At 45.7% G+C, this 27,637-nt stretch overlaps 1 protein-coding gene across 1 annotated transcript; it reads left to right on the forward strand.

The window, feature by feature from the left end:
* Positions 1-280: 280 nt before the first annotated feature.
* Positions 281-27,637, forward strand: LHFPL4 (LHFPL tetraspan subfamily member 4). Its single transcript, XM_054595500.1, has 4 exons — positions 281-302; positions 1,361-1,768; positions 23,524-23,760; positions 26,347-27,637. Exons 2-4 carry the CDS (start codon positions 1,363-1,365, stop codon positions 26,445-26,447), a joined length of 744 nt encoding a protein of 247 aa, XP_054451475.1. The 5' UTR covers positions 281-302; positions 1,361-1,362; the 3' UTR covers positions 26,448-27,637.

The raw sequence follows: 27,637 nt of genomic DNA on the forward strand, positions 1-27,637 counted from the left end.
GCCCCTCTCACATTCCCATGGACTTTGCGGAGACCCGCAGTCCCACAGCTTAGGCTCTAAGAAGGGAGTCCCCTAAAACAGAGGGCCCTATTGTGGAGGGGACTTATCGCTCAAGCAGGGGCACGCGGAGGACCGTGCCACCCCTCCCCCGCTCCGCCCGTCCCCGCCTGCCCGAGGCGGGAGCGAGCCTCCTCCGGGCCGCGCCAGTGCACGAGAGCGCGCGTTCCGGCGCGGGAGCGCGCCCCGGGGAGAGCCCGAGCAAGATGGAGGCCGCGCGGCGGCCGCCGCCTGGGCCGAGGCAGCCGCTCCTGGGAGCGCCGAGCCGCGGCGCCTAGGTTGTGCCAGTCCCGGACCCGCCGCCCGGACCGGGCCCAGGTTGGTCTCCCCGCATCCCCTCCCTGCGGCCTCAGCCTCCGTGCGCGTCCGGCCTGGGAGCGGGGCAGCCGCCCCCCCACCCCCGGCCCTGCCCGGGCCCGGCCGCTCTCCAGCTCCCGGGGACGCCTCCTGTCCGCCGGCCGACCCTCCCGGCCCAGGCTGCCCGCCGGCCTCGGTCCCTAGTCCCCTTGGCCTGGAACACTGCTCTCCCCAGCCCTGGCCCGCCAATCCTAGGCTCCCTCCCAGGCTACATCCAGCCCCCATCCAGCCCTGGCTTCTCAGAGACCCTTAGAAACCCCCCACCCCGCCCCGGGTCCAGAGCCTGCAGCTCCAGCCCCCGACTCCTATTTAGCCTCACCCTGATCCTTCCACTTTGCCTTCTTAGACCCTCATACCACCCCCACTCCCTGTCCCAGCCCCCATATCACCTTCCCAATCCCCCAGCCCCTAATATCATAGAAGCACTTACCCTCTTTTCTAAACACCCAGTACCAGACCTCCTACCCCTCGTACCACCCCCAAATTGCCTTTCCAGCTCCCTGTATAAAGCGCCTCTGCTAATTCTCCAATACCGGCCCCCAGACTCCATTCCATCTCCGCATGGTCTCCTCCTCTCTACTCCCCCAATACCAGCCCCCAAGCTCCTTCTCCAACACCCCCATGACTACTTTCTAATCCCCCCGTTGCAGCTCCCCTATCCTCACCACAGCCCCTTCATCCCAGCCCCCAACTTTCACATGGTCCCTTCCTAAGTCCCCAGTTGGAGATCCTTGCCCACAGACACTGACCCAACACTCTCATGACCCGTTGCTAGCTTCCCCGTACCAGCCCTCGGGTCTCCCCAGCTCCGCCCCAGGTCTGGCCCTCTCGAGTTCCTTGGCTCAGGGTGGCTTCTCGCGTGCGTCTCCAGCTCCCGCCCGGCAGCCCCGCGGTCGGTCCCGGGCCGGTGGCCCCCGCCCGCCGCCGCCGGCCCCGCCCCCGGGCACCATGCTGCCCTCGCAGGAGGCCTCCAAGCTCTATCACGAGCACTACATGCGGAATTCGCGGGCCATCGGCGTGCTATGGGCCATCTTCACCATCTGCTTCGCCATCATCAACGTGGTGGTCTTCATCCAGCCCTACTGGGTGGGCGACAGCGTGAGCACCCCCAAGCCTGGCTACTTCGGCCTCTTCCACTACTGTGTGGGCAGCGGGCTGGCGGGTCGCGAGCTCACCTGCCGCGGCTCGTTCACCGACTTCAGCACCATCCCGTCCGGCGCCTTCAAGGCGGCCGCCTTCTTCGTGCTGCTCTCCATGGTGCTGATCCTCGGCTGCATTACCTGCTTTGCGCTTTTCTTCTTCTGCAACACGGCCACGGTCTACAAGATCTGCGCCTGGATGCAGCTCTTGGCAGGTAGGGGAGGGGCGGGGACGGGACCCCTAGAATAGGAGCCCGGGATGGGAGTGCCTTCCTTCTAGGACCCCTTCTTGGAGGAGTCAGAGACAGATTTTGCTCCTCTATCTAAAGGCACACACTCGTGGTGGCAGGAGGATTCTATGAGAAAGACTCTTTGGGGCAGAGGTCATAGCCTTAGAACTGGGTCTTTGGGGCTGTGTGGTTGGTTATGGGTAGACTGCATTTATGGATGGGTTAGTATTATGTTAGATTCTCTGAGGGCCTCTGAGACTCTCTTTTGGCTGTTTTAAGGGAAATAATTATTTGAATGATGGGTCAATCTAGGTGTGAGCAATGTTTTTTGAGAGAGAGAGAGAGCGACATCGATTTTTTGTTTCACTTATTTATTCATTCATTGGTTGGTTCTTGTATGTGCCCTGACCAGAGATTGAACCCACAACCTTGGTTCATTGATGCCCTACCAACTGAGCTACCCAGCCAGGGCAGCAATTTTTGTTGTATTGAGAAAAGCATGAGATGCAGACTCAAGAGATCTGACTTTGACCTTTAACTTGCTGACACCATCAACTTGAGTGTTTCACTTCTCTGAGGCTTGGTTTTCTCATCTATAAAACAGTGGAGAGGATTCCAAGAGCAAATGAGAGTATCTTGTAAACTTTAAAGTGCTGTGCTAAGCTATAGGAGGAGGCTGTCTATAGTGTCTATTCAACATTTGAAGTGTGAGTAGTTTACAGAACCTGGCAACATGGCTCTCTGGAGGACTGGCTTTCATTATCTACCCTCACCCAATGCAAGGAGGAGGGTTCTCGTGCTATGTCCAAACAAGAATGAGTTCTTGGGCCCCTCTGAAATGTTTGTCTAAGACAGACATCTTACCCTAAGAATAAAAAAAAGTGCCTTTGGGAATAAAAACTGCTGAGACAGTTTTCCAGGATCCATTAGGGTCCCTGATGCCTGTTCGCCTTTCGATCGAAGACAGATTTTGAAGGTTTAGCAACTTGGGCATTTGCCTGATTGCAGGCAGGGGAGACAGTTGAGCTGGGGAAAGTGGGGCCAGAGGGTGGGGGAGGAAGGCTGATAAAGGCTAGGAAAAAGTTTGGAGCCCTCAAGGGTGAGATGGAGAAGAGAAAATGTGATGATCATGAAGCAGAGATGGTTTTTCAAAATAAGTACCTCAAAGCATTCAACAAGTATTGGCCCCTTCAAAAGAGCCTCACTGGAGGAGGTGTTATATCACTTGTTGATTTTTCTCCTGCTGAAAATATTGTAGGGAATTATCTTTGGAGCATTGGGGTATATTCTCTTGAAGGTCATCACTAAGAGGAAACCTCCTTCTTTTTATTTTTATTTTTGTTTTGAGAGTACATTTATTAAGGCTGGGAATGGTGAGACAAGGAGGGGCTTAGCATAGAAGAAGCAACAGGAGAGAGCTTAGATGGGGCTGTTTTGGCTCTCTAGAAGTGTTATAGAAAGAAATGAGCTTAGGTGGGGCTTCTTTGGCTTACTGAAAAGTCAGAGAAAAGGGACTGGTTCAGGGGGTTAGCTCAAGATGAACTCCTGCTATCCATTGCTCCCCTGATTATGAATCTCATGGGATCCCTTCAAAAGGAAAAAAGAGGGGAACGTGAAAGGTATGGGCATGCTCCCAGGAGGGAGAGTGTGCTGAAACCTCCATCTTTTAAGGGAGGAATATGATGTTTGGAAATGTCTGGAAGTCACTCAGGGCCAAGTGTAGGAAATATGATGGGTGATCAAATTGACAATTGTCACTTGGGATGAAAGCCAAGGTGTGAGGGCAAAGTCATGAAGCTGGTTTGCTTCCCAAGAGGACTTCTGCAAATGCAGGGAGGAATTACTGTACCATTGGAAGAATTGCCCTAACTCCCTCAAAAATACTTTGAAGAAGGCAGTGTTTATTCAAATGTGGACATTCTCATGGGCACGTTTCACTCCATTCAACTTAGATGTGGGTCTTTTAGGATCTTTGAAAGTGAGAAGAGAAAACTGTAGGATATGGGTCATATCTCTCTATATTTCTCAGTGGTACTCAGAAAGTGATTTTATGTATTTCCATCCTATTCTCCTTCCAAAGGCAAGTTGGAAAGGATATGCGCTCAGTTGAAACCCCCAAATCCTTGACTTATTTGGGAGCCTGCGGATGGGTTGCTGACCTCTTGGCCTTTTAATTTTCTGTAGTCCAAATGGATTTAATCTTGGGGATTGGATGAGCTGTTCAACAATCTCCACATAATTATAAAATTTCAGGGATCTTAGAGATCAAATACCACTTTCCCTTGCCCCCAGGAAACTGAGCTTAGACAAGTTACACTCTTACCCAAAGTCACACGACCAATAAGTGAATAAACTAGCCCAGTACTCTTTCCCTCGTGTTATTGTCCCACCCCGAGGGCTGTTATCAGAGTTGAGCAGTTTACTCCATTTTGCTTAGAGATTTCTGAGTTCTCTGGGTAAGAAACTGATACTCTTTGCTCAATAAAGTGACACCAGAATAGAAGCCAGAGCACTGGACTGTGAGTCTGGTCTTGGCTGACTCTGCCTGTGACTTAACGTTCAGTGTGAAGCTACTGTTTTTAGCTTAAATTCCAGTTTTCTCACCTGTACAAGGTGGGAGCTAATCGGTTAGATTAGCAGGCTTGAAGTTTCTCTTTCTGCCCTGTGGTGCTCCTCGAAAAATTCTTTCACCAAGATCATTCCATTCAGAAAGTAGAAATCAGACATCCTCAGAGAAACCGCAGAGGAGCAAAGGCTTTGTTTGTTTCAGATAAGAATTAAAATGTTTATTGTATGTTTCTTGTTCAAGTGAACTTTTATTCAAGTATTTTAGAGTCTCCTGAGTGCAGAACACTGGACCTTTGAGAAAATGCAAAGAGATGTTTATTCCTTTGTTTATTCCTCACCTGCTTTGTGATCCTCCTATGCCAGGTGCTGCAATGCTGAGATCATTCCTGTCCCCAAGGATTTTAAGTCTATAAAATGCAATTCCTGCCCTCAAGAAGCTTACCGTCTAATTGTATCACTATATTGGTCAGCAGTCTTTCAGTGGCAAGTGACATAAATCCAACTCAAACTGGCTTAAATAAATTAAAATAAAATAAATAGTGTAGTGTTTTTAACTCACATATCGTAACTTAAAAGTAAAGAGTATCTGACTTCAGGCTTGGAAGCATCTGGATGCTCAAATAATGCCATTATGACATGTCTCTCTCTATTTCTTGTTTCCTCTGTGTTGGCTTCTTTTTAAGTCCACTTTTCTCTTGAAGGTGATAAATATCACTACTAGCATCCCTGAAATTTCATTGCTATAGCTTAGCAATGCCTGTTTAAAAAGAACATCTGTTACTTAATGGCTTCAGCAAAAGTTCCAGGGCTGGTTATTATTGGCTCAGCTTTGGTCAGGTGTGCATCTCTTAATTAATCAGTGTGATTTTGTCTAAGACCTCAGCCACATGCCCACCACTATAGCACATGGACTGTTAGTGGAGAAAGGTCAATTCCTGCAAAGGGAAGTCAAATGTAACCACTGGAAGAGAGATATTCTAGGTAAGACTAGCGCAGATGGAAGTAGAAACTCAGGGCAATCAAAGAGGCTATGGGCTTAGTTGGAACGTGATGCTTGAACAGGACAGGGTGTAAGATAAGCATGGGGTATGGGAGAGCATTCTGAATAAAGAGGAAGATCATGGGCAGAGGCACAGAGGTGAGAAAACCATATCAGGATCAAAGGTGACATCCACATAAGGGAACAGCAAGAAGAGAAGCCAGGAAGCAACAATGGAGCCACAATGTGCAAAGCTGTCAATACTGAGTCAAGGAATTTAGATTCTAACTCTAATCAGTTGGCAGTTTGAACCTGCTATGGCTGCTATTATTATTCACAAAGAATAGTTAACATTTTCTAAGCCTTTACTATATGTCTGACCATTTGCTAAACATTTACATGCATACTATCATTTAATCCTCACAGCAATCCTATGGAGTAGATGTCATTATTGATATTTTATACATGAGAACACTGAGCCTCAAAGAGGAAAAAGTCATCTGTCCAAGGACATACAGGTTGTAAGTGGTGGAGCCAGGATTATAACTCAGTCCTCTGACTCTAAAGCCCATAGGTTTATAAAGGAGCATTAACAGTAGAGATAGTGGCAGGATGTATTTACCAGAAGAGTTGAAAGCAAAGTAGAGAGGCTAGAAGACCCAGGTGACTCTCTATGGAGCTAAGGGTCAGCTTTTCAGGACTTCTTGGGTCATCTCTGCTAACCTTGACCTGACCTCTCCTATTTACTGAGAACACACAATGTGCCAGCTTCTGTGCTAGACATTTTCACATTCATTACATCGTTTAATCTTCATCTGTTAAAGTGACTTGCCCAAAGGACACACATTTAGTGAAAAGTGGAGCTGAAACTTAACACAAGTCCAAAAGGATATAGAACCTATTCTTACCACTGAACTGGAATCTGGGAAGTGAATTCGCAAATTAAAGTTATAGCTGTGAGCTCTGTGTACTCAGTGTTTACCTATGGGCTGGGTGAGGTTAGCCAGGAGGAGGTTGCTGGCTGGAGTAGACACTCAGATTGGAAGACTGGCTGAGGGCCCGAGGAGACAGTGTAGGGTAGTGGTTGAAAAACAGAGGACTTAGAATTCCCGCTCTGTCACTTCCTAGCTGTTTGGGCTTGAATAAATGGGTTTTCCTCTCTGAGGATCTGTTTCCTTATCTATAAGATGGAAATTATTATTGTACATACCTCGAGGTGGTATAAAGAATAAACAAAATGATGAATGTAAAATGGTTCCTGGTATTCAGTAAATGGTCAATAAATAGTCAATGTTATTCCTGTAACATAGAGTGAAGAGTAGTTGGTGAGGGGGTCCTTGATGCTCAGGTGGAAGAGTTTTGACAGATGATCAAAGGTCTTAAGAAGTCATAAACTATCAGCTGGAAAGAGTGTTTCCAATCAGTTTTGCCCAACTCCTTCACTTTACAGATGAAAAAACTGAGTCCCAGAGAGAAGAGGCAAGTTCATGGTCACAAGGTGACACCCTCTATCCACAGAAAGGAGATGAGTTTGACTACAGTTCATTCAATATGGAGTGCCTACTATCTGCCAGGCACTGCCTGGTGCTGGAATCACAGCGGAGAACAGAGTGTGTGAGGAGATGAGGGAGAGCAGGGGCTGGTTGGTCATCCAGAAGAGAGATCTTCCAGCCTTCCAGATGTGTGTCCTTACTCTTGGGGAACTCTGGGCTAGGAACAGCAATGACAGGAGCTCCTGTCACTACTGCTTGGAATATGCATCTACATTCCTTCCCATTTCTTGCTGTTTGTTTCAGGTTTGGTTTAGGATTTTATTCATATTAGTCAGTCTTTGTCAATGTGTATAACACTGCTGAGCACATTGGGAGAATTTCTTCCCTCCCTCCCTCATTTTCTTTCTTCCTCCCCCAACTATCCTTCTCTCCTTTCTTTCCTTCCTTCCACCTCCCATCCCTCCCTCCCTACCCTCTTCCTTTTCTTCTGGCATCAGTCCATTACTAACAGCATCCTCCGTGTCCCTGGCACTGTGCTAAGTTCTGGGAATCCTGATCAAGAATCCTCACCACCATGGAGCTCATAGCCCATGGGAGAGGCAGGGAATAAAACAGATCGTCCCACCATGTGTGACACATGAACTGATTGAGTCATACAAGGGGTATTCTGGGGGGCACAACAGGGCCTTCTGACACAATTAAGGACAGCCAGGAAAGCCTTTCAAAAAATAATGGCATTGGAGTGGAGTCTTAAAGGATGGGAAAGAAGAAGAAGGAGAACAAGGCAGAAGAGACAGCATGATCAAAGGCATGGAGGTAGGAAATAGCCTGCTGTGTTTTGTGATACTAACTGATACCCAGTTGTCAGCTGGTGGATATTTGAGTTGTTTCCACCTTTTGGCTGTTATGACTGCTTCTATGAACATTTGTGTACAAGTTTTTGTATGGACACATGTTTCCATTTCTCTTGGGTATGTACAATACCTAGGAGTGGAATTGGTGGCTCAATGGCAACTTTATATTTAACATTTTGAGAAACTGCCACACCGTTATCCAAAGTGATTGCCCCATTGTACATTACTACTAGCAGTGCATATGAGGGTTCCCAGTTCTTCATATCCTCATCAACACTTACTATAGACTACAAGCAATTAGGGCAAGGAACAGTGAGAGCTGAGATTGGGAGATGGATTGTGGAAGCTTTCTAAACCATGGTAAGGAGTTTAGACTTTATCTGTAGGCAACAAATAATTGTGTGACTGTTTTTTGTTTTAAAATTTTCCAGACATTTATTTACTTTTTGGAAAATTTAATATATGCACATGATACACAATTCAAAAGGTAAAAAGGTACACAATCAGACATAAGTGTCCTCGCTTTCATCCCTCAGTGATCCTCACGGAGGCAATCACTGTTACCAATTTCTTGAGTATCCTTTCCAAAAATCCCATAAATATACAAGCAAATGCAAACAACATTTTAAAACATAAATTAGTTATCTACTGCTGCAAAACAAATTACCCCCAAACTTAATGGCTTAAAGCAGCAAGCATGTATTATCTCTGTTTCTGTGAGTCACAGGACATTTTGGAAGAATTAAGATGAGTAGTTTTGGCTCAAGGTCTCTCATGAAGTTGCAACAAAGACCTCAGTGGGGGGCTCTGACCAGTGTGGGTGGGTTGCACTTCATTCCACAAAGCCAAAGTTTGCAGGTTTATTCCTAGCCAGGGCATATGCCCGGTTTGCAGGTGCGGTCCCTGGTTGGGATGCTTTCAAGAAGCAACAGTTGATGTTTCTCTTGCACAATGATGTTCCTCTCCCTCTCTTTCTCCCTCCCTTCCTCTCCAAACATAAATCAATAAAATCTTTAAAAAATAAAAGACCTCAGTGGGGGCTGTAGTCCTCTGAAGGTTGACTGAAGCTGGAGGAATCTAGCTGCACTTAGGTGTTTGCAGGAGACCTCAGAATGAGTGGAGAGAGAGAGAGAGAGAGACAGACAGACTACACTGCCCACCTTTCTTTAATAACAGCTTTATTGAGCTAGAACTCACATGCCATACATTTCAGCCATGTAAGAGTACAATTCAGTGGTTTTTTATCACATTCACAGATTTGTGCAACCATTGCTGCAATCAGTTTCAGAATATTTTTATCAATTCAAGAAGAAGCCTTGTGCCCTGACTGGTGTGACTGAGTGAACTGGGTGTCATCCCACAAACTGAAAGGTCACCAGTTTGATTCCCAGTCAGGGCATATGCCTGGGTTGTGGGCCAGGTCCCCAGTTGAGAGCGTGTGAGAAGCAACCAATTGATATTTTTCTTGCACATCAATGTTTCTCTTGTTCGCTTTCTTTCTTCCTTTCCCTCTCTCTAAAACATAAATTTTAAAATCTTAAAAAAAGACGAAGAGGAAGACTCGTGCCACTTGGCTATCACCCCCAAACCAGTTTCTCCTTTGGGTTGCTCAGCCTCTAAGCAACAACTAATTTACTTTCTGCCTCTGTATATTAGCCTATTCAGGAAAATGCATATAAATGGAATCACATAATATGTGGTCTTCAGTGACTGCTATCTTTCACTTAGTATAATGTTTGTGAGGTTCATCATGTTGTAACATGTATCAATACTTTACTCCTTTTTATGGCTGAGTAATAATCCATTTTGCAGATATAACACATTTTGTTTAGCCAATCATCAGCTGGTGGGCATTTGGGTTGTTTACATCTTTTGGCTGTTACGACTATTGCTATGAACATTTGTGTACAAGTTTTTGTGTGGACACATGTTTTCATTTCTCTTGGGTATGTACAATACCTAGGAGTGGAATTGGTGGCTCAATGGCAACTTTATATTTAACATTTTGAGAAACTGCCACACCGTTATCCAAAGTGATTGCCCCATTGTACATTACCACTAGCAGTGCATATGAGGGTTCCCAGTTCTTCATATCCTCATCAACACTTGCTATTAACTGAATTTTTTATTTATTTGTTTTGGGGGTAGAGAAAGAGAGAGAGACAGCAAGAGAGACAGAGACACATTGATTTGTTGTTCCATTTATTTATGTATTTATTGGTTGATTCTTCTATGTGCCCTGACCAGGGATTGGACCCGCAACCTTGGTATATTGGGATGATGTTCTAACCAATTGAGCTATCCAGCCAGGACCTTATCTGACTTTCTGATTATAACCATCATATGGGGTTGTGAAGTGGTATCTCATTGTGGTTTTGATTCGCATTTCCCTAATGATTGTGGTGTTGAACATTTTTTTCAGTATGTTTCCATTTTATTTTAAAAGTTATACTATATAAGAAGAATATATACACAAATAGTATTAGTATTTACCTTTCAATGGGAGATTACAGATCATTTTTTTCTTTTTGTGCTTTTCTGTGTTTTTTAAATTTTCTACAATATGCTTATACATATTTACTGTGCAAAATAAAATAAAACTACAAGGAAAATCCAGTGCAGCACTAAGAAATTATTCTTTAAAAGTAGAACATTAAGTCATCTTGAAACCTGGATATTTAGGGGCATGGAAGGCCTTTTTGATCCCAGACTTCCTGAAATCAGTAATCTCTGGCCTCATTATTACTTCCTCAACATTAAAATAATTTTTTTTCAAGAAAAACTTCCTTTGGCATATTACAGCAATTTTTACCAGAGTTCTAAAAGCAGATTATTGTGAAAGCAAAAAAAATCTAACACACCATAAAAATTAAAAGATAAGCAGCCTTGGCCGATGTAGCTCAGTAGGTTGGAGCATTGTCCCATTAACTAAAAGTTCTCAGGTTCAATTCCCGGTCAGGGCACATGCCTAAGTTATGGGTTTGGTCCCTGGACAGGGCAACAAAGGAGGCAACCATTCCTGTTTCACTCTGACATCAATGTTTCTCTCCCTTTCTCTCTCCCTCCATTTTTCTCTCTCTAGAGTCAATAAGCATGTCCTCAAGTAAGCATAAAAAAATTAAAAGATAAGCAAAAATAGGTTGTCAAGATAATTATGTTAAGAAAATGTAAATTGAATGATGGTTTTACATGTGTATCTTTAATTTTTTTATTTTAGTTTTAGAGAGAGGAAAGGTAGGAGGGGGGGAGAGAGAGAGAAAGAGAAAGAGGGAGGGAAATATCAGTTTGTTGTTCCACTTATTGATGCATTCATTGGTTGATTCTTGATTCTTGTATCTTCGCTGACTGGGGATCAAATCTGCAACCTTGGTGAATCAAGATGACACCACCTGAGCTACATAGCTGGGGCTACACATATATCTTAAAAATAGAAGTATGAAGCCATTATCATCTAGGTTCAACTTAGAAGTTGGGGTTATTTAGACACAAAATGCACTAATAATAAATGAATTTCTACAGTTTTGAATGGATTTAAGGCACATATTTGGGACTTAATAAAAGGAATAAAAGTGTGGTCATGAACATGTTCATTGTATTTTTATTATTTTAAAATCATTTTTTTTCAATTATAATTGACATACAACATTATATTGATTTCAGTTGTATACCACAGTAATTAGGCATTATATAACTTACTCAGTGATTATCCCAATAAATCTCGTACCCATCTGACAGCATACATAGTTATTAGAATGTTATTGGCTATATTCCCTATGCTGTACTTCACATCCCCATGACTATTATGTAACTACCAATTTGTACTTCTTGATTCCTTCACCTTTATCACCCAAACCCTCAACCTCCCTTCCATTTGGCAACCATCAAAATGTTCTCTGTATCTATGAGTCTCTTTTTGTTCTGCTTGTTCATTTCTTTTGTCTTCTAGATTCAATTGTTGATATGTATTTATTGGCATTTTATTGATCATATTTTTAATTCTTCTTCTCCTCCTCCTCCTCCTCCTCCTCCTCCTCCTCCTCCTCCTCTCCTCCTCCTCCTCCTGCTCCTCCTCCCCCTTCTTCTTCTTCTAGAAGATCCTTTAAGATTTCACATAATACTGGTTTGGTGGTGATGAACTCTTTTATCCTTTTTTGTCTGGGAAGCTCTTTATATGCCCTTCTATTCTAAATGATAGCTTTGCTGGATAGAGTAATCTTGGTTGTGGGTCCTTGCTTTTCATCACTCTGAATATTTCTTGCCAGTCCCTTCTGTCCCGCAAAGTTTCTGTGGAGAAGTCAGCTGACAGTCTCATGGGAGCTCCCTTGTAGATAAGTTAGTGCTATTCTCTTGCTGCTTTTAAGATTCTCTTCTTTGTCCTTAGCCTTTGGTATTTTAATTATGATATGTCTTGGTGTGGGCCTCTTTGGGTTCTACTTGTTTGGGACTCTCTGTGCCTCCTGAATGTGTGTTTCTATTTCTCTCACCAGGTGAGGGAAGTTTTCTGTCATTATTTTTAAAAAATTTTTATTGATTGATTTTAGAGAGAAATGGGGGAGGAAGGGAGGGTGGGGGGGGAGAGAGAGAGAGAGAGAGAGAGAGAAACATCTATTTGTTGTTTCACCTTTTATGCATTCATTGGTTGGTTCTTGTATGTGCCCTCACCAAAGATTGAACCTACAACCTTGGCGTATCAGGACAATGCTCTGACCAACTGAGCTACCCGGCCAGGGCCTCTGTCATTATTTTTTAAACTAGGTTTTCAACTTCTTGCTTTCTCTCTAATCCAGGACCCCCATGATGTGAATGGTGGTATGCTTGAAGTTGTCCCAGAGGCTCCTTACATTATCCTCATTTTTTCCCCTTGATTCACTGTTTTGATTCTCTGCCTTATCTACTCTACAAATGGTTCCCTGTAAATTATTCTTCATTTCAGTTAGTGTATCCTTCATAGTCAAAACCCGTTCTTTTTTATGGTTTTCATGTTCTTTTTTATGCTGTGGAAATTCCCTCTAAGTTCATCTACTCTTCCCTAAAGTTCATTAAGCATCCTTATAGCCAGTGTTTTCAATTCTGCATCTAGTACATTACTTATCTCCATTTTGTTTAGTTTTTTTTCTTAAGTTCTGTTCTGTTCTTTCATTTGGGACATGTGGTTATGGGAGGATGGCGAGTACCACATTTATCTATGCCGCCTGGTGTTGAATATCTTTTCCTGTGTTTATTGGCTGTTTGTATACCCTCTTTGGAGAAATATCTATTAAGATCTTTTGCTCATTTTATAATTAGGCTACTTTTAAATTTTTATTTATTGATTTTTAGAAAGAGAGAGAAACATCAATTTTTTGTTCCACTTAGTTATGCATTCATTGGTTGATTCTTATATGTGCTGTGTCTGGGAATCAAACCCTCAACCCTGGCATATCCAAGTGATGCTCTAATCAACTGAGCTACCTGGCCAGGGCAAGTTATTTTTCTTTCTATTATTGAGTTGTAAGAGTTCCTTATATACTCTAATTACAAGTCCCTTATCAGATACATGATTTGCAATATTTTCTTTCTTTCTATTGTTGTGGGTTTATTTCCCCCATTAGGGTGCATACAAGATAGCAGCCTATCAATATTTCTCTCTCATATCAATGTTTCTTTCTCTCTCTCTCTCTCTTTCCCTCTCCATTCCTCTCTTTCTAAAAGCAATGAAAAATGTCCTTGGATGAGGATAAAAATAAAAGAGCTCCGCCCTTCCTTTTATGACATGTAGTATGCCACTGTATGGATGTACTCTAATCAGTGACCTGTTGGTGGCATTTAGGTTTACTTATTACACACAATGGTATGTGGCTTTTTTCTGTAAGTCCATACATATAACATACTTACAGAAAAGTGCAAAAATCTTTGGGTCTACAGCTCAGAGAAGTTCCGCAAAGTGACCGTGCTTAAGTAAATAGCTTCCAGATCACTAACCTCACGCCTCCTTCTGTTCAATGCTCCTACAGGTAATAACTGTCCTGTTTAAAAATGTAATGTAAATGGAATCACACTTTTTCTCAATGTTGTGACTGTAAGATGCATCCAAGTTTTTGCCCATAGCAGCAGTCTGTTCATGCTCAGGGCTGTATAATATTCCATTGAATGACAATGCACAATTTATTTCTCCATCACAGTGTGAATAGACATTTGGGTTGTTTCTAGTTTGGGGCTCTGAACCTTCTAGTTCATGCCTGTGGTGAACACAGCTGCACATTGCCACTGGGAATAACTGGAAGAGAGGATGGCTTGTTGCTCAGGCATGATTGTGCAGGCTCAGCTCACAGAGATATTATGGCCAACAGCTTTCTGAGCCTGTGATTCACTGTGCAGGACTGTTATCTAGCCCTGCCCCCTCTGAATCCATAGGCTTTTCCTTCTCTTGCTGAGGATGGACTTGCCACACAGCCTCTGGGGACCTGTATGTGATGAGGGGTCAGCTCCTTATTGTGCTCCACTCCTTCTGCATCAGCTGAGCCTCCAGCCCAACAGAGACCTATACCTCACGTCCTGCTGAGGGTCCATCTATAGGGCCTGGGTGTGAGGGACCCGAGAGAAAAAACAGAAGGTGGCATATCAGAGAGGCCACACCAGGAGCAAGGGGAGTAGCCTTGTCTTCGTCAGCTTGGGCTGATGAACAAAAACACCACCCACACACTGGGCAGTTTAAACAACAGAAATTTATTTCTTACAGTTCTGGAAGCTGAGAAGTCCAAGATCAAGGTGCCAGCACAGTGGAGTTCTGGTGAGGGCCTACTTCCTGGCTTGCAGCTGGCTGCCTTCTTGCCATGCCCTGTCATAGCAGACGGAGAGAGAGCAAGCTCTTGGTCTCTCTTCTTATAAGGGCACTAAAGCCATCATGGGGGCCCCACCCTCATTACCTTACCTAACTCTAATTAACTCCCCAAAACCTACCTTCAAATACCATAATATTGGGGGACAGGGCTTCCACATATAAATTTTGCGGTGATGCAATTAAGTTCTTAGCAAGTTTCTTTGGAGTCTGCTCAGGGACTGAAAGCACTGGGGGACATCCAGTCTGACCACCCAGTTGAGTACTAGCTATGGTGTGTCAGGCATGGTGGGGAGAGATGAGCAAAAATAGAGATCTTCTTCTAGGAGTGCCCAGCTCAGTGGATGCCCTTTGAGGATGGTGTAATAGTATTATAATAAAACTATTAAAAGAGCTAAGCATAAAATGCACCATTAAAAAGACATATCGATGGAGGTATAGGTTAACACAGCTTGCCTCCTCACACAACCACAGCAAAAATTATGACTAAACCACAAAACAAATATCATCCAGAATCATCACAAAATTGAGCTAAGCTGTATGGAAGGCCAACAACCAAGATATTAAAGAAGTTACATTCATCAAGAGGAGTAGGAGGGGTGGAGATGTGAAGATGTGCAGAGAGGTGCAGACACACAGAAATGCTGAACAGATGGTCGCATACCCACGTGTGGTAGATAAAAATCAGGAGGGATACCTTGGGAGTGAGGGATCCCAGCCCCACATCAGACCACCGAGCCCAGAGATCCAGCGCCAGCAAGATATATCCCCATAACTTCAAGCTGTAAAAACCAGTAGGGGTTGGGGTGGTGGAAGAAACTGTGGGATTCTCAGGAGTCTCCTCTCAAAGGACCCACAATAGGTTTAGGACTTATGCAGACTCACTCCCTCTGGGCTTCAGCACCAGGGTAGCAGCTGGAAGGGCACCAGTGGCATATGGGGAGAAATTAAAGTGTCTGGCATCAGGGAAAGTGCCAGGGGACAGCTTCCTCCTGGACAAAACTCCAGAGGCCAGGGAGCAGCATTGTCCCCTCTCTGCGCCCTCCCCTAGACAGTGACAGAGTGGCAACACCACATGAGAGACTCCATCAACTTGGTCCCAATGGGTTGCCCCACCCTGGCGATCACCTAAGGCCCCGCCCCATCCAACTTACTGGTGTGCTTTTCTACAATAGGCCACGCTGCTAACATGGAGTCAAAGCAGCCCTGCCTAATACACTGAAACAAATATAGAGAAGCTGCCAAAATGAGGAGACAAAAAAACGTGGCCCAAATGAAAGAACATAACAAAACTCCAGGAAAAGAACTAAACAAAATGGAGCTAAGCAATCTATCAGATGCAGAGTTCAAAACACTGGTTTTTAAGATGCTCAAGGAACTCATTGGTTATTTCACCAGCATAAAAAAGACCCAGGCAGAAATGAAGGTTACATTAAGTGAAATAAAAATTTACAGGGAACCAACAGTGAAGTGGATGAAGCCAAGAATCAAATCAATGATTTGGAACATAAGGGAGAAAAAAAAACATTCCACATTACAGCAAGAAGAAAAAAGAATTTAAAAATCAAGGATAGGCTAAGGAGCCTTGGGACAACTTCAAGCATACCAACCTCCAAATCATAAGGGTGCCAGAAGGAGAAGAGGAAGAGCAGAAATTGAAAACTTATTTGAAAAAATAATGAAAGCGAACTTCTCTAATTTGGTGAAGGAAATAGTCATACAAGTCCAGGAAGCACAGAGTGTCCCAAACAAAACATATGCAAAGAGGACCACACCAAGACACATCATAATTAAAATACCAAAAATTAAAGATAAGGAGAGAATCTTAAAAGTAGCAAGAGGAAAGCAGATAGTGGCCTACAAAGGAGTTTCCATAAGACCATCAGCTGATTTCTCAAAAGAAAGTTTGTAGGCTAGAAGGGCATGGCAAGAAGTATTCAAAGTGATGAAAAGGAAGGACCTACAACCTTGATTACTCTATCCAGCGGAACTATCATTTAGAATGGAAGGGCAGATAAAGCGCTTCCCCAAAAAGGTAAAGCTAAAGGAGTTCATCATCACCAAGCCATTATTATATGAAATGTTAAAGGGACTTATTCAAGAAAATGAAGATCAAAACTATGAACATTAAAATGGCAACAAACTCACAATTATCAACAATTAAATCTAAAAAACAAACTAAGCAAACAAGCAGAACAGAAAGAGAATCCTAGATATGGAGATCATTTGGAGGGCTATCAGTTGGGGGGGGAAAGAGGAGAATGGGGAAAAAGGTGGAGGGATTAAGAAGTACAAATTAGTAGGTACAAAATAGACAGGGGGAATGTTAAGAACAGTATAGAAAATGGAGCAACCAAAGAACTTATATGCATGACCTATGAACATGAACTAAGGGTGGTATTGCCAGAGGGAATGGGGTATACTGGGTGGAGGGGAACAAAGGAAGAAAAATTGGACAACTCTAGTAGCATAATCAATAAAACATATTTAAAAAAAAGGCTGCCCTGGCTGGTGTGGCTCAGTGGATTGAGTGATGCCTGTGAACCAAACAATTACTGGTTTGATCCCCAGTCGTGGCACATGCTTAGCTTGTGGGTTATGTCCCCAGCTGAGGACATGAGAGAGGCAACTGATCCATGTTTCTTTCCCTCTTTATCCCTCCCTTCCCTTCTCTCTAGAAATAAATAAATAAATAAGTAAATTTTTTTAGAAAAGACTTATCTAAAGGCACACTTATAGTACAAGCTTTAAAAAAACCTGTGTATATATTTTCTCTTACTAATTCTTCACCACTTCTTAGTCTCATCCCAATTTTATTCCCCGTGCTCAAGTATTATCCTGCCTTTTAACTCTCCTTTCATTTCTTAATTCTTAAAAGCTTAAGAGCAGCCTGACTGGTGTAGCTCAGTGGGGTAGGCATTGTCCAGCAGACCGAAGGATCACCTGTTTGATTCCCAGTCAGGGTACATGCCTGGGCTGTGGGCCAGGTCCCTGGTTGGCAGCATGTGAGAGGCAACTGATCGCTGTTTCCCTTGAACATTATTGTTTTTCTCCTTCCCTTCCCCTCTCTCTTAAAATAAATAAATAAAATCTTTAAAAAGAAAAGAAAAAAAGTTTAAGAGCATTTCATGACCTGACATAGGTGGGGAAAGATCGGACATGATAAAATCATTTTTATTATAAAAGTAATACACACAGATATTAAACACTTTTAACAGTACAGGAGGGTATAGAATGAAAAGTAAGTGATCCTCTCCTTCCCTCCTCCCAGGCTCCCGTATCCTTCCAAATAGGGATAACCATCAATTCATACACATAAAGCAGAACTGTGCTGGGCACATGGAAAACACTGGCTACATGTTGATTTGATAAAGATTATGATTCTTGTCTTCAGTAGAAACCATGTCTCAGAAGGCTCTCTGTGTCAGCCCCTATAGAGCTACCCATTCTTTCTAAATGTTGCAGTGCATTCCATAGTATGTATATCCTTTTCAAAAACCATAGAAGGGATCACTCTATATAGACTATTCTGTACCTTGATTTTGAAATTTCTTAATATACCTTAGAAGATTTTCCATGACAACACATACAGTTGTTCTCCACTTGTTTTAATGGCTTTGTAGTATTCCATGGTATGTATACATCATATTTTATTTAACCAGTTTCCTCTTAATAGACATTTCAGTCCTTTGTTATAAAAAAAGGGGTTCACTAAGCACCCTGTATACATCCTTTGTGTACACGCCCAAGTTTAGCCATAGGATACATTTCTGAGTCAAGGGATAAATGCATTTATGATTTTTACAGAAACCATTAGTTCTCCAAGTGTGCTACCTTCACCCTGCACAATGAGGCCTATCACCATAACAATGATGATGGTGTCCACCCAGATACCTTGTAGCCTTGATATCACCATTCCTTTAATGACAAAACTGACTTTACCCAAAGACACAGCTAAAGAATTTTTTTTCCTAAAACACACACATGACACAAAATTCAGAAGGAAAAGCATATCATTTAGGACTAGGTTTGGCTGCATGCCAAAAGAAAACCCCAAATAATGGTGATTTATACACCCTCAGTTCCAGTCTCTTTTGTAAAACCAGTGCCCGAGAGTTAGGCAGGCAGTCCAGAGATGGTCTGGTAGCTCCTTCCAGAGCTCTGCTCCACCACTCCTGGAGTATAGCCCTTGTCCTCACTGTTGAAGATGGCTGCTAGAGCCCTACCCATCACATCTGCATTCCAGTCAGCAGGATGGAGAAATGGATGAAGAAAAGGGCAGCAAAGGGCACACTCTAGCATTCTTATAAGTTTGTTTATAGCATGTAACAGATACATAACACATCTGAAGGCATTTTTACTTACTCTTGTGGCTTCGTTATCCAGCAGCATATGAGGCTTGAAAATGCAATCTTTATTTTCTTTTTTAAAAGAGTTTAAAAAGATTTTGAAATGTTTATTTATTTTAGAGAGAGAGAAAGGAAGAGGCAGAGAAACATAGATGTGCGAAACATCGATTGGTTACCTCCCACCTGCATCCTGATTGGGGACCTAGGTATGTGCCCTGACTGGGAATCAAACCCCCAACCTTATGGTGTATGGGATGATGCTCCAACCAACTGAGCCACCCAGCCAAGGCATGGTCTTTATTTTCAGTAGGCAAGTTCTCAGCTAAAAATTGGGGCTCTAATAGTAAGAAAGAAGAAATTAAACAGATACTGTAGTAAACTATTGATTTATGTCATGGTTATATATAAAAATTCAGCTACTCTTCTACCCCCAGCAGTCACTATTAATATTTCTTGAATATCTGGAAAAGGACTCCTCTTTTGTTCAATATAGTTTTTTCCACTCAGCCAAGAGTTGCCATGATATGCCTCCACTCTACCCTTAGTAATTTGCTAGTCCTCTTCTCTCTCATTTGATACTCACAAAAGCTCTATGAATGACTCCCATTTTACAGATGACGAAAACCGAGGCCCAGAGAGCTAAATTGACTTTGCCAGTAGTTGCACAGTAAAAAGATGGAGCTAAGCCTCCTGCTGAGATGGTATAAGGTAGACAGTGTTTCATAACTTCAAGGAGAAAGTCTCAGTTTGGTGCTAATGTGTCTTTAACTCCTCACATATATACTAAGAAGTCTTTTAAATAAGGGGGCAGCCCTCAGGCTCTTTCGGCAGGCAAAGTATATAGCCAGGTTCTAAGAATATTGTTTTGGTTTCATTATACTTATATTTACATAAATAGTTTATTTGTAGCAAATAATCTTGGTTCCTTTTCTTTGATAGTGTAAAGCTTACTTTGTAAGTAAATGCCTCTATTTTTAAAAATGTCTATTCAAAGAAAAACATTAAGACCTGCCTCGATTTGAATGCAGACCCCACCACTTACTAACCATGTGGCATTGGATATGATACTTGATCCTTCTGAGCCTCAGTATCCTCATCTGTAAAACACAGACAATAATTTTTAGCACCTCATAGATTTTGTTATGAGATTAAATGAAATCATGAGTGTCAGAAGCTTACCACCTTGGCACATAGCTCAGAACTCAAAATTATTTGCTAACATTATAATCACATTACTAACAATATTAATATCATTAATCTCCATTTTGTCACAACACCTCGTGGCTTCTTGGAGCGGGGGAAGCCAGTGGGCTGTCATTGTATAGACATGCCCCATCCAAGGGCCCCCATACCTAGCCTAGGCACATACCTAGGTCCCCAATCAGGATGCAGGTGGGAGGTAACCAATCGATGTTTCGCACATCTATGTTTCTCTGTCTCTTCCTTCCTCTCTCTAAAATAAATAAACATCTCCCCTATACCAGTGGTTCTCAACCACGGACAATTTTGTGCCCCAGGAGACATTTGGCAATGTCTGGAGACATTTTTTATTATGACTGGGACTGGGGGTACCACTGATACATTGTGGGTAGAGTCCAGGGATGATGCTAAACATCCCACAATGCACAGGGTGGCCCCCTGCCATGAAAAGTTATCAGAAAGCATCAGAAATGCTGCCGTGGAGAACCCCTACCCCATGCTGCACCCTGCACGTGTGCCTTGCTTGCAGCAGCCTGTTCTTCCGCCAGCTGATTATTTTCAAAAGAGACTTGAACTTGGACTCCAAAGAACTCAGCCTCATCTTCCTCATCCAGCAAATGGGGATGCTGAAGGCTGTCTTGCCTGTAGTCATCCCATCTCCTGATGGTTGAGCCTCTTGGTCACTTTCCTGGTTGAGGCTGTCCCTAGTGGTCTTTTCCTCTCTTCCCTGAGGTCCAGGGAAGCCCATCTGGTTGGCTTTCCTTCATTTGCTTGATTTCTGATGTTCCGCATTCCCAGAGTAGTCTTTGGGGCCACAGAGTCAACACCTAAAACCCTGAAGAGCAAAGGAGGCAGAGAAAGAGGTGGGCGAGAGGCTCGCCTGCCAGCATCCGCTGAGCACCCTGATACTCAGGGTCTCAGCCCCTAGTGTGTTTTCTTCCAAGCACTGTGTGTGGACTTGATTTCATTCCTCCCCACACACCTCTGCTCCCTACCTCCGAGACCATTTCTGCCAGTGTTCCCGGCGCGCTGCTCAGAGGGTGGCACTCAGAATTTATACGTGAAATGCGCAAAGGGAGAGCTAGGGAAAGGGAAGGGCCGAGGGATAGATACAGAGAAGGAAGAGATGGGAAAAAAGGAAGAGAAGAAGAGGAGGAGGGATGTTGAATAAATGTTAAATGCTGAGAGTTGACCACTAGCCCCGCAGAGGGAGAGGGGGTTGGGAAGAGACAGGTGCAAAGAGAGAAGGATGAGAAGGGTGGAGAAAGAAAGGAAAGGAAACACGCGCGGAGGTGGGGGGGCCGCGTAAGGGGTGAGGCAGAGAGAGCCAGACAGACAGAGAGGACGTGCAGGCGCGGAGCCAAGGGGAGGAAGCCACGTTGAGAGCGGAGCGCCGGGTTGCAGAGGGTTCTCTCTGACCGGCGGCAAGAGCTGGAGCGGCGCGGCTGGGAGCTCGGGACGCTGGATCGGTTTTTCTCGAGACAGGGAACGCTCCCGAGGCGGGAGAGGAGACACTGCACCCCGAGGGGAGGGCTGGCAAGGAGGCGGAGAAGCTCGCTAGGTTTGCCCTCGCCCCAGGATCTTTCCTTTTTCCTGCCCTTTGCTGCGGGGTGGGGAGGGGTAGCGTGGGCGGGCGGGAGCGCGGCGCCGACGGCGGGTGCCCGGCTGCGCGGAGTCTGCTCCTTCTCTCTCATTCCTGCCCCCGCCCCCCGCCCCGAAGTTTGATCCTCCTCCCCTCTTCGATAGGGTCCTGGAGGGCTTTGCCAAGTGTCGGGGATATTTGGGGAGAGGGATGGGTCAAGCTTTCTCCGTGGGCTCCTGCTCTTTTCCCGCCGAGTAACTGCACGAGTATCTCAGGGTTTAGTCTTTGAGCCTTCGCTTCAGTTTCCGTAACGTCCAGTCTCAGGGATTTGCATGCTCACAGCTCCCAAAGTTACCTCTGCAACACTGATCTCCCACCCCGACCCCCGCTCCCCGCTCCATCTGGGTGTCCAACGGGCATTGTCAAACTTGTTGAATTCTTTAAGGCGCCCGGCGCGGCCTCGCCGCAGGCCTCTGCGTGTGCCCCGCCCTCCGCAGGAACCCTCCGCGCCCTTAGGCGGCCGTCCATGCCGCTGGAGCTGAGCGTCCCGTTGAAGGAGGCCAGCGCTGCAGAGGGGAGGAAGCCCTGCTAGAATGTGTGTGATCACAGTGCTGTGCTGGATGGAGCCCTGCAGCAGCCTGAGGAACGCGACCGAGGGGCGGCGGGGACGCTATCGGTCGCTCGGAGGGCGGGTGAGGGCAGAGGGAGCCGAAAGAGAAAGGGAGGGAGGGCCTCCACCTCCCTGTCAGGCAGGAGTCTGGGGCCACGGGAGGAAGGTGGCAAAGCTGAGGGTCCCTCCCTCTCCTGGGGGCTAGGTGGGCCTCGTGGACGGGTGGGCAGAACTGACCGTCTCCCCGCCCCCCTTTGTCATTACTGTCATCTAACACCCAGGTTAAACACCCCGTGGGCTGGCGTGGGACCTTGCGGTCTCAGACACAGTAACCCAGTCGCTGGCGGGACCATCAGACGCTAAGAGGGCAACGGCAAACCGCACAGTCACAGGTCACGTGCCCGCCAGCACTGCACGGGGAGGCGCCGAGGTCACAGCCTCTGGGGCCTAATGAGCCTGGTTGGTTCTGATTGGTCATATGGGGTGTGTGCCCCCTCTCTGAGCCAATCAGTTATCAGAGAAATACAATGTGCTGATTGGCTCACATTTGAGTCCCACCCGACTACGCTCAACACTGGGAAGAGCCCCAGAAATTTACCAAAGTGGGTCACTAAACCCGGAGGGAGTAGGTGCCAAAGAGGGAAGAGCAGGGGCCCGTTTTGATTCAAATGCTCTTTCTGGCCTTGCTCCTTCTCCCCTCATCTGAAATCAGGCCCTCTCATCCCCAAGTATTTCCTTATTTGTGATTATTATTTTAATCCGTATGACTAGTTTTGATAATAATAACTAACAGATCCAGGGTCAAACCCTATAGTTTTCACCCCTGTCTGTTCTCTGAGTACAGTGCTCAACTGTGTGAGTGAGAATATGCATTTCCAGCGTCTTGATGGAAGAAAAATGGCGCTCAGTAAATGTTGTTGAATGAACGACCTAAATACATTGTGATGAGGATGGGAGAGGGTAAATATGGCCAAGATGCTAAAGGGAGCTATGGGGGGGGAGGGGCCGTTTGCTATTTCCTCATATTCCTGGACGGCTTCCTGGAGGAGGAGTGGACTGGGTGGGGGCGCGAAAGGGCCTTGTGGGTTCCGGAAAGCGTCTGCTCTACGAGGCAGTAGGTCATCCCAGGCCCTAGAGTTTCTGGAACCGACAGGAATCGGTTAACCAGATCTTGGGTTGATGAGCGGAGTGAGTAGTGTTTCTGGGGGGTCCTCGGGCTCTGAGAAGTAACCATCCTCTTCTCTCCTCCTTCCTGACCGCGGCGGGGCTGGGCCTGGCGCCCCCTCAGCTCTGTGCCTCGTGCTGGGCTGCATGATCTTCCCCGACGGCTGGGACGCCGAGACGATCCGGGACATGTGCGGGGCCAAGACCGGGAAGTACTCCCTGGGGGACTGTTCGGTGCGCTGGGCGTACATCCTGGCCATTATCGGCATCCTCAACGCCCTCATCCTCTCCTTCCTCGCCTTCGTGCTGGGCAACCGGCAAACAGACCTGCTTCAGGAAGAGCTCAAGCAGGACAACAAAGGTAAATGCGCCTCCACTTCCGGGGGCGGGGCGGGCCCGCGCCCTCAGAGCGGGGCAATTTCAAAGTCAGTAGTGCAGCAGAAATTGGGAATGGTACCGACAGTAGGATCACCTAGAAGACAATTTGACGTTATCCCTTAGAGCCGAACATCTGCGTGCCTGTGACCCAGCAAACCAACCCGTTAGTATAAACCCTTGGGAAACGTGCAAGAATGATCTTGGCAGCAGTTTTAAATTAGAAGACAACTAAAAGCAACCCTGATGGCCATTGACAGGAGGATGGATGAATAAATGGTGATATATTCACATTACAGAATAGTTCATAACTGAACATGAATGAACTTCATTTATAGTAACAGAATGGGTAGGGCTGGAAACATACTATTGGGGAGGGGAGGATCAAGTTCCAGAAGATGACACAATACGATTTATTTAGTGATTGATTTTAGAGAGAGGGGGTGGGAGAGAGAGAAATATCAATTTGTTGTTCCCCTTACTTATGCATTCATTCATTGATTCTTGTATATTCCCCGTCTGGGATCAAACACACAACCTTGGCGTATGGGGGCAATGCTCTAACCAACCGAGCTATGCGGCCAGGGCCAGCACAGTGAGATTTTTACTGAGCTCAAAAACCAATAATCACTAAGCAATGTATAGTTTAAATATACATATATTTATAGTAATAATGTTTTTTTAAAGCAAAGAAATGAGAAATACAAATAGTAGAATAGTGGTTGTATGTGTTTGGGATGGATGGGGGAAGCCAGCAGCAGGAGACGGTGGACAGGTAGGTGTGTGCAAATTATTGGTAGAGTTACAGTTCTTGAATTGTGCTTCATATGTAGTATATTGCATATATTGTATATATCAAGTAACATTCAAATACAATACAGAAAACTTATACATAGGCCAGAGCCTCAGGGGCCACCGCTGTTGCCGGAGGCTTATCTGCGCATCCTCAAACCCCCCTCAGATCACTGTTTGCGCTCCGCTCTGGAGCATGTCGTAAGATTTCTGTTTATTGTTTCATGCAGGACCATTTTGCCTTTTGTATCCAGCGCTAAGCATTACATAAAATAAAGGAACGGTACTCTTTTATCATTCTCCTTTTAGGGACTATTAGTGAAGTTTCCAGGTTTTTACTATTACTGACAATGATACAATGAACATCTTTGTCTCTGTCATTTTATACACAAGTATCTTCTTGGTGTCTTTCCAGAAGCGAAACTGCACATACCGTTGACATAGTGCCAGATCCCTCTCCACGGGAGTGTCAGTCTTCTGACCCAGGGGCCCGCCCTGCCCCCCTGAGCAAGGGGAAACACCGCACGGCATCAACGGACAGACCCCTGTCTGTCTGCGTGTGTGTTCTCTGCCAGAAGTCGTAGTCATTTACATAGTCACACCCTTCCTCGAGCTATTAGCATGAGCTGGGTCTGTGTTTAGCACTTCCCTTTAATTATATTTATCTCTTGGAGCTTCTCATCTATAAAACAGAGATAACGGTGGTGAGGACTACCTCATTTGGCAGGAGGTACTTAGTATTGCGGAGGAACCCTTGGACCGCGAAGACAGATTATGTTGGCAGCAGGCTGAGCTAAGAAGTGACCACTTCCTGAAGCCTCAGTTTCCTGCACTTCATAAAATGAGTGTGGTGAGAATGTAGTACTTTATAGAGCTGTCCTATGAGGAAGAAAGAAAGATTATGCCTATAAATGGGCATGTAGTGAATGCTCAGTAAAATCTGCCACTCCTCTTAACTCCGCATCAGGCAGGCATCGTGATCAACATTTTACAAATGAGAAAGCCAAGGTCTGGAGAGGTTCAGTCATTTGCCCATAGCCACCTAAGTCGTGGAGCCAGAATTTGAGCCCAAGTCCACGTCCAAATGCCAGGTGCTTCCCCACTGCCTCCCCACTTTTCAGGCCCTCCTGGGCTGCTGGCTGCTAATCTAAATTTTAAGCCTTCTACCCTGGACACCTTGATCCCCCGTGGCTTCTGTGGTCTTGGTATGAAGTCAGGGCCTGCCCTCTGGTGGCAGCATCTGGAAGTGCATGTCTAAGCCATCTGCTCTTTCCAGAGGAGCTTGGTTGGGGTTGTGACTGGCTTGAGGTAGGCCCACTCAGCGTCCTCTCCTCCCCAAGAGCCCTAACACCTCAGTGTTAAAAATGACATCAGCACCCAGGGATCTCCATCCCTCACTACGAGTTCAAGATGAGTGAGTTCAGTTCTAAGCCAAAGACCTCTGGAACAAAAGTAAAAAATAAAATAAATTGCTGTAATTTCCAGCATTTAGTATGTGCCAAACACTGTGCAGAGTCCTTGACTGGCGTTCTTTATGTCTTTCTGACCCATAGAAGCACCTTGTGAATAAAGCTGTTCTGCCCGCTTGCAGATGAGGAAGTTGGAACTCAGTAAGGTCCAGTGGCCTGCTCAGGGCCATCCCGCTGGTCAGAGGCCTGGGTGGGATTTCAAAGCTTACACAGCTCACCCCTCTGCCCAGCTGTGCCCTGAGGATTGGCCGAGGGGAAGTCCAATGCCCTAGTGGTCTCTGACTTTCTCCAATTCTCTCTCTCTCTCTTAGATTTTGTGAGCTCCACAGTAAGCTCCGTGTTGCGGCCAGGGGGTGATGTCTCCAGCTGGGGAGTCCTCCCCTGCCCCGTCGCTCATTCACAGGGACCCTGAAGGCCAGGATCACAGCCCAGGAACTGACCTGCCCTCTGCGTGTCCCATCTTTTGCCCTCTCACCCTCCATTCAAGCTAGGAGGGAGGATCCCAATCTCGGACTGACTTCTCACCTGCTACCCGCCTGCCAGCTCCAGACTTTGAAGAGATGTTGGGGCTGGGTGTGGTCTGGGGGAGGGGAGAGGCTCTGTGCACCCTGGGAGGGCCTGACTTTGCCCCTCCCTCAACTGTCCTAAGGGAGCTGGACATCCCTTGGGGTCCCCTCCCCTCTCCCCGCCTGGCCTGGGGGCTCTGCAGTCTTCAGGGGAAGGAGGCACTGTGATTCTAGTACTCCAGGCTCCCTCAGGCTGGGAGCTGCTGCCTGGCTGTATCCTTGCCTCCTCTGGTCCCCGCCTCCCGCATAAACTTACTCAAGATACTGCCCTAGGGCTACCAAACTCTTTCCTACTCTTTTCTTTTTCTTTTCTCTTTTCTTTTTTCTTTTCTTTCCCTTCCTTTCCTTTCCTTTCTTTCCTTCCCTTCCTTCTCCTTCCTTCCTTCCTTCCTTCTTTTTTGCCTACGATGGTTCCATCACATCTTTGCAGAGCTCCAGGCCTCCCCAGGGCTGCTCTGCTTCCGCTCCAGGGTGCTCCCAGCTCTCCCAAAGGAGTCTGAGCTGCACCGAGGGAGAAAGCACAGGGCCTCCCTGTCAACTGGCGCCCTGTTCAGCCCAGAGCCTGAGAAAAGACAGACAGGCTCTGAGGCAACTGGAGGAGATACTCGTACTCTGGGCAGCTGGGGCTTGCCTGGCCTCTCTGCTGGAATGTCTCACCACTGACTGGACCCTTGACCCTGGCCTGTTTTGTACAGCACAGACTCCTTGGCCCTGTTGTTAGGGTTGGAGGTTGGGGAGGGGACCTAACAGTGGGGCATTAGGGGAGATATTATCCCCCTGCCTCTTCTCATGCCACCTGACCCTGGCATTTGCTAAGGGCAGAGACTGTCTTGCCTCTTTGATACTTTTCTGCATAACTTGAACTTGCAGGTCACCTCTGAACAGGGTACCCCCTGTCCCCGTCCCCAGGCCTTGTAACCCTGTCCCCACCTCTTCCTCCTCCTTGCCCACCTCTCGCCTTGGGATATGGCCAGGGTCTGTGGCCCAATGGGCAATGCTTCGAGCCGAGGCATGAGTGTGTGTGTGTGTGTGTGTG

The sequence above is a fragment of the Pteronotus mesoamericanus genome, unplaced genomic scaffold, assembly GCF_021234165.1.
Source record: "Pteronotus mesoamericanus isolate MK-2021 breed Mesoamerican mustached bat unplaced genomic scaffold, CSHL_Meso_final scaffold_54, whole genome shotgun sequence".
NCBI lineage: Eukaryota > Metazoa > Chordata > Mammalia > Chiroptera > Mormoopidae > Pteronotus > Pteronotus mesoamericanus.

Coding starts and splice junctions, on each gene's coding strand:
- LHFPL4 (XM_054595500.1), top strand. CDS start 1,363: ATGCTGCCCTCGCAGGAGGCCTCCAAGCTCTATCACGAGCACTACATG. Junction 1,769..23,523: donor CTGGATGCAGCTCTTGGCAG/GTAGGGGAGGGG, acceptor GCGCCCCCTCAG/CTCTGTGCCTCGTGCTGGGC. Junction 23,761..26,346: donor GCTCAAGCAGGACAACAAAG/GTAAATGCGCCT, acceptor TCTCTCTCTTAG/ATTTTGTGAGCTCCACAGTA.